General features: G+C 44.5%; 1 protein-coding gene across 6 annotated transcripts in view; it reads right to left on the bottom strand.

Moving 5' to 3' along the window:
• Positions 1-12,393, bottom strand: part of LVRN (laeverin) — a 77,153-nt gene that overhangs the window by 53,738 nt on the left and 11,022 nt on the right. For all 6 annotated transcript variants that reach the window (XR_008297277.1, XR_008297276.1, XR_008297280.1 and 3 more), the window contains exons 2-3: positions 3,283-3,425; positions 1,295-1,434 (exon numbers count right to left, since the gene is read on the bottom strand). Coding sequence is in view for 2 of the 6 variants with exons in the window: in XM_027076867.2 (XP_026932668.1) it covers positions 1,295-1,434; positions 3,283-3,425 (283 nt within the window). In the remaining 4 variants the exon portion in view is untranslated. The remainder of the gene's footprint in view (positions 1-1,294; positions 1,435-3,282; positions 3,426-12,393) is intronic.

The raw sequence follows: 12,393 nt of genomic DNA, 5'->3' as shown, positions 1-12,393 counted from the left end.
CATTAAGAAAGATTAAAACACTAAATCGTGCCCAAAATTTCTGGCTGTGCTTGACGTGGCCTGTGTTCCATCTGTGGATATCAATGGTCTACCAGTGATTCTTCAGGCTGGAGCCAACAGTTGAGGAAGAGAAGCTGTGGTCTCCGTCTAACATGGTGTTACTAATGCATCCTCCAGAGGAGCAGCTCTGGGTGATTTTCCCCCTGGCGACAGACTTGGCTCATGCACAGCTTTGTTATCTCCACAAGTCAGTGGGACAAGCCTGGAAGATCTGGGGCAGGCCCAGGAGAGAGTCTCAGATGGGACTGTGGGGGCCTGATTTTCCTCGGGACTGTGGGGGCCTGATTTTCCTCAGCTCTGTGGAGTCCATCTGGCAAGCAAGATCCCGGCCTACGGAATCGGCCTTCCCTCCACACTGCAGAAGAGACAGTGAACCAGCATGTAAAGCACTTGTCACAGCAGCCCTGACATTTTCCTAAAGAATTATTATTTTTTGAAGTTTATTTATTTATGTTGAAGGGGGGGGGCAGAGAGAGGCGGTGGGGGGGGGGGGAGAGAGAGAGGGGATCCCAAGCAGGCTCCACGCTGCCAGCACGGAGCCCAGCGTGGGGCTCGAACACGCGAACCGTGAGATCGCGACCCGGGCTGAGATCAAGAGTCAGATGTGTACCCGACTGAGCCACCCAGGCGTCCCATTCCAAGAGGATTATTATGTGATGAGGCTGTAACTGGGTGAAAACTGGGTATTTCAGGACAGAGCGCCCACTTCATACAACTGTGGGGAGGTGCCGGGTGTCTCAGAGTTGAGGAATCCAGCGGGGCTCCTTCTCGATGGGGCGATACCTACCTACAGGTATCCGTCCTGCAGGCACTCCGTCTGCCATTACAGTTGTTCCCAGCTGGTGTCCCTTCTGGTCGGTTGGTGCCCAGACTGCCGGACACTTGGATTATCACCCCCGCGTCATGAATGGCATCGGCTACACAACAGGTAAACCTGAGCTTCGAGGTGCTAGTTTGGCAGCTCCCCTGTCTTCTGAAAGGTGCCAAAAGCCCGGGAAGAGGGGGCCCAGAACCTACCTTGAGTGCAGACTTTCCACAGAGCCAAAAGGGAGAATGGTGGCGTCCCATCTGCAAAGCCACCCTAAGGGTTTCAACGGGGCTTGGAAAAAGTCAGAGGGGCCACCAGGAGGTGACGATGGGAAATGTAGGCATAACCCCTGGATGCAGAGAGAATGGATGAACCACCTGTGGCCAGTATGAAGGCACCCTTACCTGCAGAATCTTCCTCACTCACCTCTTGGCCCCTTTCAGTTCTGCTGACGTGGTCATAGTCACATATGGCCAACGCGACTAAATAAGTTGGCATGTGGGGAGTGGTGGAAAAGGTGGTAATGGTCCACACGCTTCCATTCACGTCTCTTTTTTCAGACTGACCTACGGAAATTGGTTTTAGTCCAAATCACTGTTAAACCTAAGCAGTAATAGCTACCTTTGAAACAATGTGTGGAGTCGACTGTCACCCATAGTCTAGCAGTGTGGATTTCTGCACCCCTAAGCCTGTCAAAACCATATTAAGTGAAATAAGTCAGGGAAAGACAAACACCATACAATTTCACTGACATGTGAAATTTAAAAGGCAAAACACATGAACAACAACAACAAAAAAGCACAGACTCAGGAATACAGAGAATAAAATGGTGGTTGCCAATGGGGAGGGGGCTAGGGAGATGAGCAAAATGGGGAAAGGAGATTAAGAGCTACAAACTTCTAGCTTATAAAACCAATTCCATGGGGAAAGAATGTACAGCAGAGAGAAGTCTGTCATTAACAGTCCTAACTTTAGGGGCGCCTGGGTGGCTCAGTCGGTTGAGCGTCCGACTTGGGCTCAGGTCAAGATCTTGCGGTCTATGAGTTCAAGCCCCGCGTCGGGCTCTGTGCTGACAGCTCAGAGCCTGGAGCCTGCTTTAGATTCTGTGTCTCCCTCCTCCCACACCCCTCTCCTGAATGTGTGTTTCTCTCTCTCTCTCTCAAAAATAAAGACTAAAAAAATAAAAGTCCTAACTTTGTATGGTGAGCATTGCATATTACATAATTGTTGAATCACTATGGTATACACCTGCAACCAATGTAGTCTTGTAGTCAACTGTACTTCAATTAAAAACAAACAAACAATGGGCACCTGAATGGCTCAGTAGGTTAAGCATCTGACTCTTGATTTCATCTCAAGTCACGATCTCATGGTTAGTGAGATCGAGCACTACATCTGGCTCTACGCTGATCGGGTGGAGCCTGCTTGGGGTTCTCTTCTCTCTCTCTCTGCCCTTGCCCCACTTGTGCTCTCTGTCTCTCTCTCTCTCTCAAAATAAATAAATAGACATTTAAAAACAAACCGTGTTAGGAAGGTCTAAGGACAGCCTCTTTGCTCCGAATCAGTATCTTGAATAACACGGTCTTGACTGAGGACCTAATCCATGGGCACCTCAAGTGACGCCCACCACCCATCTCTCATCTTTTCCATCTACTTCTACTGTTTCATTGACCAGGCCACCTCTCATGATGCTTAATCTAGAGCCTATGACAGGTCATGGAAGGATAATTTTGCCATTGCTAGGTTTCAGCGAGATCTTCAGTAGAGGCAAGCTGGGCCTTCAAAGCCGAGGGCAGGTATTTGATGTGAATCAGGCTGGCAAACATTAACAGGGCAGTGGTGGGGACCATGGCAAGTCTGGGGGGGAGGCGTCTGCAGGGGACAGTCTCTCGTGAGCTGTAACTATTGCTGTCACAAAGGAGCTGCAGGCCCTGCATTGTTAGATCTTCTAAGTTTACAAGGGAGTAAAAATCTCGATGTTTATGAGAAATCTCTGGATTTTTAAAAGTTCAATCAGAAGGAAAAAAAAATCACACGAGCCAAATGAAACACATCTGTGTACCAGATTCAGCCTAAGTCCGCGAGCTTATCACTAACGATCAATGTTGAAGCCCAAACTCGTGGGCAGACAGGCTACCAAAGTAGAACGAAAGGGCGTCCCCAGATTCCTGTGCAAAAAGAATCAGGACCTGCCATCTCTAAAATGTGGGTGCTGATACGTACCCCATGTGACTGCTCTCCCTAATTATAATACACTACCAACACACGGCCTAGAAAAGCCATTGCTATAAAAGCTATTAAAGAGTTAAATACATATGTATGTGCGAGTATACACATATATCTGTAGGTCCATATATATGCACACTATTGTAATTAACATATTCACACATACCATGACAGGAAATCTTACTTACCTAGCTTTGGCATATTGGAAAGGGCCCCATAGCTTGGATGATGAATAATTGTAATATTAAAGGTTGCCTTTAGAGCTGGCTCATCAAAACAAGGAAAAACACTCCTGGCAAATGTTGGCTCCATCTGAGATGCTAACAGGGCCCTGTAACACATTTGGGGGGGGGGGAAACCCTATTTATTTTTATTTCAAGTTAGTGGACACACACACAAAAATATTGAGGGATGATGGCTTGTAATTATATTCAGGAAGGAGCTAGAACATTTCCCCTCATCTTCCGCACTGCCTTCCAGTTAAAACACACACGCTCCCAAGGCTCACCGCACCTTGCAATTCTTGTAAGACCTAAAATACAAAAGACCTATTTAATTTTCAACCACAAAATACTATTTACTTCATTACATCATATGCCTTTAAAACCTTCTGCAAACAAAATAGGAACAAATATAGCAAATATGCAATGGCAGGCTTTTGAGAACCAAGTATTTTTTTAAACTAGGATTTCTTTTTGGGGAACGGACTATTGCTTTCATCTTCCACCAAAGTGTAAGCAGTGTCTGCTGAAGAATGCATTTTTTTAAACATTTTCTTACAGTTTATTTATTTATTTTAAGAGAGAGAGAGAAAGCAGAGAAAGCTCGAATTGGGGAAGGGGGGGAGAGAGAGAGAGAGAAGGAGAGAGGATCCTAGGCAGGCTCCACGCTGTGAGTGCAGAGCCTGATGTGGGGCTCAAATTCACGAACCGTGAGATCATGACCTGAGCTGAAGTCAGATGCTTAAGTGACTGAGCCACCCAGGCACCCCAAGAATGTCCACATTTTTATCTTTTTCTCACCTGTTCTTCCGGGTTGAAAATTTAGAAAATGTTTTATTTTGCACTCTCTTTGGGGTAAACAATACAGGTGCGTGTCAAGTGCAAAAGACAATTTTTGTTTCCAGGTGGGTAGATTTATCAAATCCCTTCTGCTCCTTCCCCCCATCTCCATGGAAAAATTTTTAAAAAGTGGCATTATCTCACAGTGCACTGGTGATTTATGGGGAATAGTTTAGGGTCAAGAGTGTCCTGAGCAAATGAGGAGATGGTCAGGTTCATTCTGTGTCAATGGGGCCTAAGTCTGACAGGACATGGGGCCTAGCTAACAACTCTCGTCAGAATAAACCTGTGGAATCACTAAGACTCAGTCACCTGGGGTGGGGGGTTCCTGAGCGGCTCATTCAGTTAAGCATCTGCCTTTGGCTTGGGTCATGATCTCACAGTGCACTAGTTCGAGACCCACATTGGGCTCTCTGCTGTCAGCATGGAGCCCTCTTCAGATCCTCTGTCCCCCTCTTTCCCTGCCCCTCCCCTCCTAGCTCTCTCTCTCTCTCTCTTTCTGAAAGACAGACAGACTTAGGGACTTGGGAACCTGTTTTGGGAGGACAACTGTGGATGCTAATTCTTTTTTTTCTCCTAAGACCCTGAGACTTAGTGTCCCTGATGGATTTATTCTTACTTCAGGCCCAGCTCTTAGATAAGTAACAGGGGAATTCAACAGGTGCCACAAGAGAGTATGGTCCCTCCGTCACCACCACCCACCTCTGGGATCCCTCCTCTACCACGATAAGGCCTCTATTCACATGAAAATTCACAGGCAATGATCAGCACGTTCAAAAGCAACCCACAGTCAGCTAACTGGATGTGTTCATCACCTCACCGTGACAAAAGTGTAATTTTCAACAAGCCTTCCCTACTTGCAGCTTCCCACTGTACGTTGCTCTTGCTTGCATGGACTGGAAGGTGGCCTGTGAACTCTGATACCAGCCACTTTGTCTGCAGGACTCTGTTCCATCTCCTGCTAGCTGAGTAATCCTGGACAGGTCCCACATTCCTGCCAAGCCTCAGTTTCCCCATCCAGAAAGCAATGGCACTACCAACCTTTTATTGCTGTTTGAGCTTTCACATTATTAGTAGCTGAATGTATCAACAAACCACCTCTGAATTCTGCTATATTCCTTGCAACCTCACAAACTGCTCTCCACGTAGATGAACTATAGAATTCAAGGAGACGGGGCGCCTGGGTGGCTCAGTCGGTTAAGCGTCTGACTTCAGCTCAGGTTATGATCTTGTGGTTCATGAATTCGGGCTCCCCATGGGGCTCTGTGCTGACAGCTCAGAGCCTGGAGCCTGCTTCAGATTCTGTGTTTCCCTCTCTCTCTGCCCTTCTCTCACTTGAGCTCGCTCTCAAAAATAAACATTAAAAAAATTTTAATATTAATTAATTTATTTTGAGAGAGAGAGAGAGAGAGTGAGCATGAGTGGTGTAGGGTCAGAGAAAGAGAATCCACGCTGTCAGTGCAGAGCCTGATACGGTGCTTGATCTCACGAACCATGAGATCATGACCTGAGCAGAAACCAAGAGCTGGGACACCTAACAAACTAAGCTACCGAGGTGCCCCCCAAAATGGATTCTAACAGGGATAAAGACATCCAACAGAATTGAGAAAGGAGCCCCTGAGGTGACCATGACTGAGTCATCTAGGGTTGGGAGAAACAGCCCCCTTGGAAGTTCATGCCTGGCCTCCATGAGGCCTGTGAGCTCCCTGGAATTGTAGGTCATTTTGTACTAATGGTAATAAATTAGCCTGAAAAAGTATAATGTAGAGTGAAAAAGCACAGCCAATTTTATAAAACGTGCTTATCCATCTGGAAAGCCACCACATGCCTATTGTTTTTGTAATAGAAACTATAAAACATAAAGCTTGGTAACATCTCCACTGCCATGACCTCACAAAGCATAGGCCTCTCAAGGAAGCTGCAAGGTCAGGAGAGAAAATCAGACTCTTCAAGGAAGTGGGAAAGTTTTAACCTTCCCAAAGGGGGCTACAGGTTCAAAAAGGCTAAGAGACATCAGCTCAGAGAGTCACCACTTGAAGCAAATAGCAAGCAAGTGCCTTCCTATTCCATGATTCAGGCCTCTTGAGAGGTGAAATAGAAGAAACTCTTGGATTTTACTCAACTATTTCCCTCCCTGGTTTTATACAAACAAACAAAAAGGGAAAAAAGTCCCTACAACACACAGCCCTTCTGGCTCACAGTCCTAACTACAAAGGTCAGGGCCAGCCAGAAACACACACGATCTGGTTATGCCACATCTGGGAACTCAGCACTGGTATTTATTTCCCTTCTCCCTCTCTCTCTCTCTCTCTCTCTCTCTCTCTCTGCTTTGGATTCAAGCAACCCTGTAAAGATATCTTGACCTCAGAAAATAGAACCATCCACCCTCTGCTCCCTTCAAACCTCGCCGAAACATGCTATTATGGTGCCTGACAAGTCTGGGTTTAGCGCGGTCAGTTGGTGAGGGAGTTAATTTGGGACAATTTGTCCCGTAACGGCTCAGTATTGCAAAGCCACTCTCCTGCCCTCTTGTGTGGCCAGGGAATCATGGGCTCACCACTTTCTTGTGCTAGAAGAGGGCTTAGGGGTCAAGACCACATGATATCCTTTGGGATCCATCTACTGCCATATAAAAAATATCCATTCATTCATTCCAAATCATTGTATGAACTCTGCCTACAGCTCTAGCTAGCAAGTGCTACATGACATAACTGGTCAAGGGTTAAATAAGACCGGAAAGCTTGTCTCCCCAAGTTGTTTTTACACAACAACACCCTCAGAAATCAAAATGTTTTAGTAAAGACGGATATTACACCACTGGACTGTGGTTCAAGGATTGGCCCATGAATCATGTTTGTTTATTACTTGTATCATAGGATCTTAAAGCTGAAGTTTCCACCAGGCAACAAAACACAATAGATGTGAAATCCCAGAGAGAGGTGCCAAACCACCATATGAAAGTTTTCGGAGTAGATGGCCTTGAGAACCTGGGGCCCTTCTGGGGCCTCTGGGCTCCACCAAAAACACATGGAAGGAAGGTCAGGCAACGGAGGCCAGGGAGGAGAGGAGAGATTTCTAGGTGGGGGGGAGGAGGTGGTGCAGGTTAGCCAAGCTTCTTGATCTCAGGGTGCTGGGAGGAGGGAAACTCCCGAACTGGGGTGAGCCATGGGGGAGAAGATCCCTCAGAGAGCAGAAGCAGAGAGACTCAGAGCCTGGTACCCAGCTTACTGCTGGGAAAGCCGAAATTGACCCCGGTTGGAGTTGAACTCCCACCAGTGGGAATGTAAAAGGCAAAAGGAAAGGCGTTGGAGGCGGAACCAGAAGAATACTCTTGCCTTGGGACCCACGTGAGCCCCAGGCCAGGGATTAGGAGTGTTCCTTGGAACAGCTGTGGGCCCTGAGATGCGGACTGAGCCAGGACGGGGACTGACTTGGGTTCTGTCCAACAGGGCCCACCTGCATGAAACTAGAAGAGCTTGGAGATGCACTCCTCCATGTCTAGGGGCTGAGGAAGTAGCCACTAATGACCACCAGAATGGAGAACTAGAGGCAGCATTCTGCAGGGTCAAGAACATTGTAGTAGAAAGGGAAACAGTGAGAAAATGACATCTCAAGGGAAAAAAGGTATGTGCTAGGCCAGAGTCAGGCCAAACAGCAAGAGTGCTGGCTCAGGTGAGAACTGCCCTACGTGTCACCTCTCCATGTCTCCCCCAGACCCACCGGACCTGGTCGGGGTGTAGAAGCAGCTCTCAAGATAAAGGGGGGGGGGGCTAGAACCCTGAGGTGGAGAAAGGGAAGGAAGCACCACTACCCCTGACCGACTGCAGGCTTCTAACCTGAAAGCCCACCCAAGCTTGGGGGAGTGAGGGTGGAGGGAGAGAAAGGGAGATTTAACAGCTAACTCAGTTCAAAGCTTTTAAAAGCTTTGACACAGGACTGGATGCTCAAATTTTTGCATCTGGACAGTGTTTGTGACTTAGGGAATGTAGCTCATCTGTCACCTAAGAATGAGCAGTAAATTATGGGGCTGTTAGAGTATTTAAGCAGGAGCAGGAAAGATGATCTCTGAGACTAAATTGTAAAAGCACAGTGGGAGAAACACAGTTGCATTTTTACTGAACTGGGAGGTGTGCCTTTTCGATAGGCTGGTTACACTTGTTTGCAAAAGATAAAGGATCTGAATCTTTGATGAGCAAAACCATCTCCCAGAGAAGACAGCTGGGCCCCGTGAGACATGTGGCCTCAACACCTCTATAGGATAATGAAATGACCTCTTTTATCTGTGACACCAGTGAGATCATGTGCTCGGTATTTGAGTTCACTGACCTTGTTTGGATACTTCTAAATTCTTTCCTAATATTGCTCAAATTTCTCTCTCGTGTGTCATTCTCTGAGGCTGGTGCCAGATTTCCTAGCATAAACAGCAACTGGAAGGACGTCTTTTCCAGTTCTCTGTTCATTCTTTCTACACCTGCACATGCTGATGGATTTTAATCACATGGTTCTCCCCTTAACGGGTCCCAGATAAAAATCCTAGTTTTCTCCAGCCATTTCACACTAGTGAGCCACCCTCATCTCTTAATTTTCCTACTCTCATTCCCCTGAATACCTCCCTGTTCTACCTTATATTTTATACAGGACATGGCATGATTGGAAATGCAACAAGTATTCTTAAAGGACACTTTGAACAACAATGGGATTACAAATTCTTTCTTTCACTGAATTTCCAAAGTGGAAGAGACCTTGGAGAGTCCCATCTCAATTTATAGATGTGGAAGCTGGCACCCCGGGAATTTATATAATTGGTTAGACAACTAGTAAGTGGCAGGGGTCGGGGGTAGTACCGGAACGAAGGCTCCAGCTTCCCAACCTGGGGTCCTTTCCAGCTAGCTCCCTCTCCTGGGATCCTTTTACGTGCTTTGTAGAACATCATGTAATAGAAACTATGAGCAGACCAAGATATCATGAGGAAGAACTGAGGATTAACTTTATACTTAATAACATTACCAAATCTAGAGATGATGAGACTTCTGTAGTACCACAGGCTAGAATTAGCCTTCTGCTGAAAACAACTAAAAACTCTGATGAAATATATGAAACAACTGTTTTCAGACATTAGGTAACAGGAAGCACTGGACTGTGATTTCCAAGAGAAGAGAAACAAAAGATGTGAACTCTATAATCACCTCGCCTACCTGGATGTAATTTCTCAACTGCAGCACAAGGAAAGGGAACAAAAACAGAGTGCAGTGGTCTCGTTGAATTGGGGAGACTATGACTGATGCTCAGGGAGACCTAGATAGCTAGAATCTTCAGGGCAGAAATCCAGAAATCTGCAGAGTCCACATAACCCCTCCTCACCCCGAGCCTTTGGTCAAATATTAACCTGTACTTTAAGAGGTCAAGCAAAGAAAGAACAGCTACCATGGAGAGGAAAGGTGAACAATTCCTGGAGCTCACACAATGCTAGGAATTGTTCCAATTCCCACAAGCCAGAGTACAGAAATTGCTAGAATAAATGGATTTTCAACAGAGACCAGGAAGGTAATGCCTGAGCGGTGAACTAAAGTAGCCTTGGAGTAAAAGCAACTTTAATTTTTTTTTAAATTTATTTATTTATCTTGGGGGGGGGGAGTGAAAGTCGGGGAGGAGCAGAGAGAGAGGGAGGGAGAGAGAGAATCCCAAGCAGGCTCCAACTGCCAGCATGGACCCCAACACGGGGCTTGAACCCACAAGCCATGAGATCATGACCTGAGCCAAAATCAAGTGTCAGATGCTTAACCAACTGATCCACCTATGTGCCCCTTTAGTGACTTTAGAGGACTTTAGATCCATTCTCAAAGAACTTAAACACAAGACATGGGGGATCAAACAAGGATCAAGGTCACCAAATAACTTGTACACCTATCCAAAAAAGACCAGCATTCATTAAAGCAATGTAACAAAATGTGGCATTGAGCAACATAAACTTTGAAATGTCAGGCACGCAATAAAAAATGAGAAAATGCCCAAATATTTGGAAACTAAATAGCACAGTTCTACATAACCCATGATTCAAAGAAGAAATCAAAAGGGAAATTACAAAGTACGTGGAACTGGATGAAAATTTTAAAAGCAACATGACAATATTGGTGGCATGCCACTAATGCAGTAGTTACTGGAAATTTTATAGCACTAAATATTTATGTTAGAGAAGAAAAAAATACCTTAAATCACTCACCTTGCACCCACCTTAAGAAAATAGAAAAAGAAAAGGAAGCCCAAAGTAAGAAGAAGAAAGGAAATAATAAAGAATAATACATAAAGCATTGCAGTGAAAAACAAAAAAACAGTAGAGAAAATCATTGAAACAGATTAACAAAGTAGATAAATCTCAAGGCACACTGATCAAACTCATTGTCTGTCAGAAGTGGAAGAGACATTGGAGAACCCCATCCTTTTACCTTACAAAAAGCTGAACACCCCAGAGTGTATGCCACTGGTTAGACAACTAGTAAGTGGCAGAGGTGATTTCACAACCAGGGCTTCAGCTCCCAAAAGAGAGAAGACACAAATGACCAATGTCAGGGGTGAGAGAAGTGACATCACTACAGATTCTACAGATATTAAAATAATAAAGGAATATTTTGAACATTAATTATACTTAAATTTGACAACTTTGACTAAATGGGCAAATTCCTTGAAAGACCCAAACAACCAAAGCTTGCTCATGAGGAAATAGATAACCTGAATAGCCCTCTATTCATTAAAAAAATTTAATTTGTAGTTTAAAACCATCCCACAAAAACAAACAAACAAACAAACAAACAAACCCTCGAGGCCCAGGTGGCTTCATTAGTGAAATTCAACCAAAAATTTAAGCAATAATCAATGCCAATTCCATATAAGTTCTTCCCCCAAAATCAAAGAAACTTCTAAATGTGTTCTTTGAAGGCAGCGTTACTCTGATACCAAAACAAGACAAAGAAAAAGAAACCCCATGAACAGGGATGCAAAAATTAAAACCAAAATTTTAGTAAATCAAATGCAACAAAATATAAAAAGGATAATACATCAAAACCAAGTAGTATATATCTTGCAAATGCAATGTTAATTTATCATTAGAAAATCAAGTAATGTAATTTGCCATATTAACAGGCTAAAAAAAGAACCATATGATCATCTCAATAGATGCAGATAAAGCATTTGACAAAATCTGGCATCCAATCTGATAAAAACTCTCAGAAAACTAGAAACAGAAGGGAACTTCCTCAATCTGATACAGGGAATCTATAAAGAGAAGACGATGAAGAAGGAAGAGGAAGAGGAGATGGAGGAGGAGGAGAAGGAGAAGGGGAAGAGAGGTGGAAGAAGAAGAGAAAGAAGAAAAACTACAGGAAAAAATCATACTTAGCAGTGCAAGACTGAATGCTTTCAGCTTATGGTAAGGAACAATACAAGGATATCTGTACTTAACTACTTTTATCCAACATTGTATTGAGGCTCTAACCATGGAAGTAAAGCAAGGGAAAGACATAAAAGCTACTTAAAGTAACCAAAAAGTAAAACTCTCTTTATTCAAGACTATATAATCACTGATACAGAAAATTTAATGGAATTCTCAGTTTAGCTAAGCTACTCCATGGTATTGCTGCTTTGGCATCCATATTGTTTGGCCAAGCAGCCTTTAGGGGCCTTAACCTGACATTAGCCTCATACAAGTACATGCTCTAGACAACAGCCTGCAGAGTCACAGGTATATACAAGCTCCTGATGTGACTCCTGATATACCTTGTGATAAAGCCTTCCCCACCTGCAGGGCCATCCCTGCAAAGCTTAACAAAACCTCACTCTTTTTCAGTTGAATTACACAATCTGGCCATGGACTAAGAACCCCAAAGCACTCTGGCCATGAACCCTAATAAAGGCAGGCGCCCCAGCTCCTGTTGTTCTACCTATACCTTGCCTTGATCTCCCCATGTGACCCCTCAAGGTGTGCCATGTACTTCCTCCAGAGCCTAGGAATAATAAACTTCTCCATTTCAATTCCTTTGCGGTCTTCTGTTGAACCTTGGCTCACTATCTAACACCCCAAGGCTATGTAACATGTTAATTTAACAAAGTCAAAACAGGAATTAACAAAAAAGCTGCTAAAGCTAAGAAGTGAGTTTAGTAAGGTGACAGCATAGAAAATCAATACACAAAAATTAACTAACAACAAACAATTGGAAATTGGAATTTTTTTAAATACCATTTATA

Source organism: Acinonyx jubatus, chromosome A1 (genome assembly GCF_027475565.1).
Source record: "Acinonyx jubatus isolate Ajub_Pintada_27869175 chromosome A1, VMU_Ajub_asm_v1.0, whole genome shotgun sequence".
NCBI classification, from domain to species: Eukaryota; Metazoa; Chordata; class Mammalia; order Carnivora; family Felidae; genus Acinonyx; species Acinonyx jubatus.
Note: the sequence above shows the minus strand (reverse complement) of the source record. Positions and strands in the feature narration are given on the sequence as shown.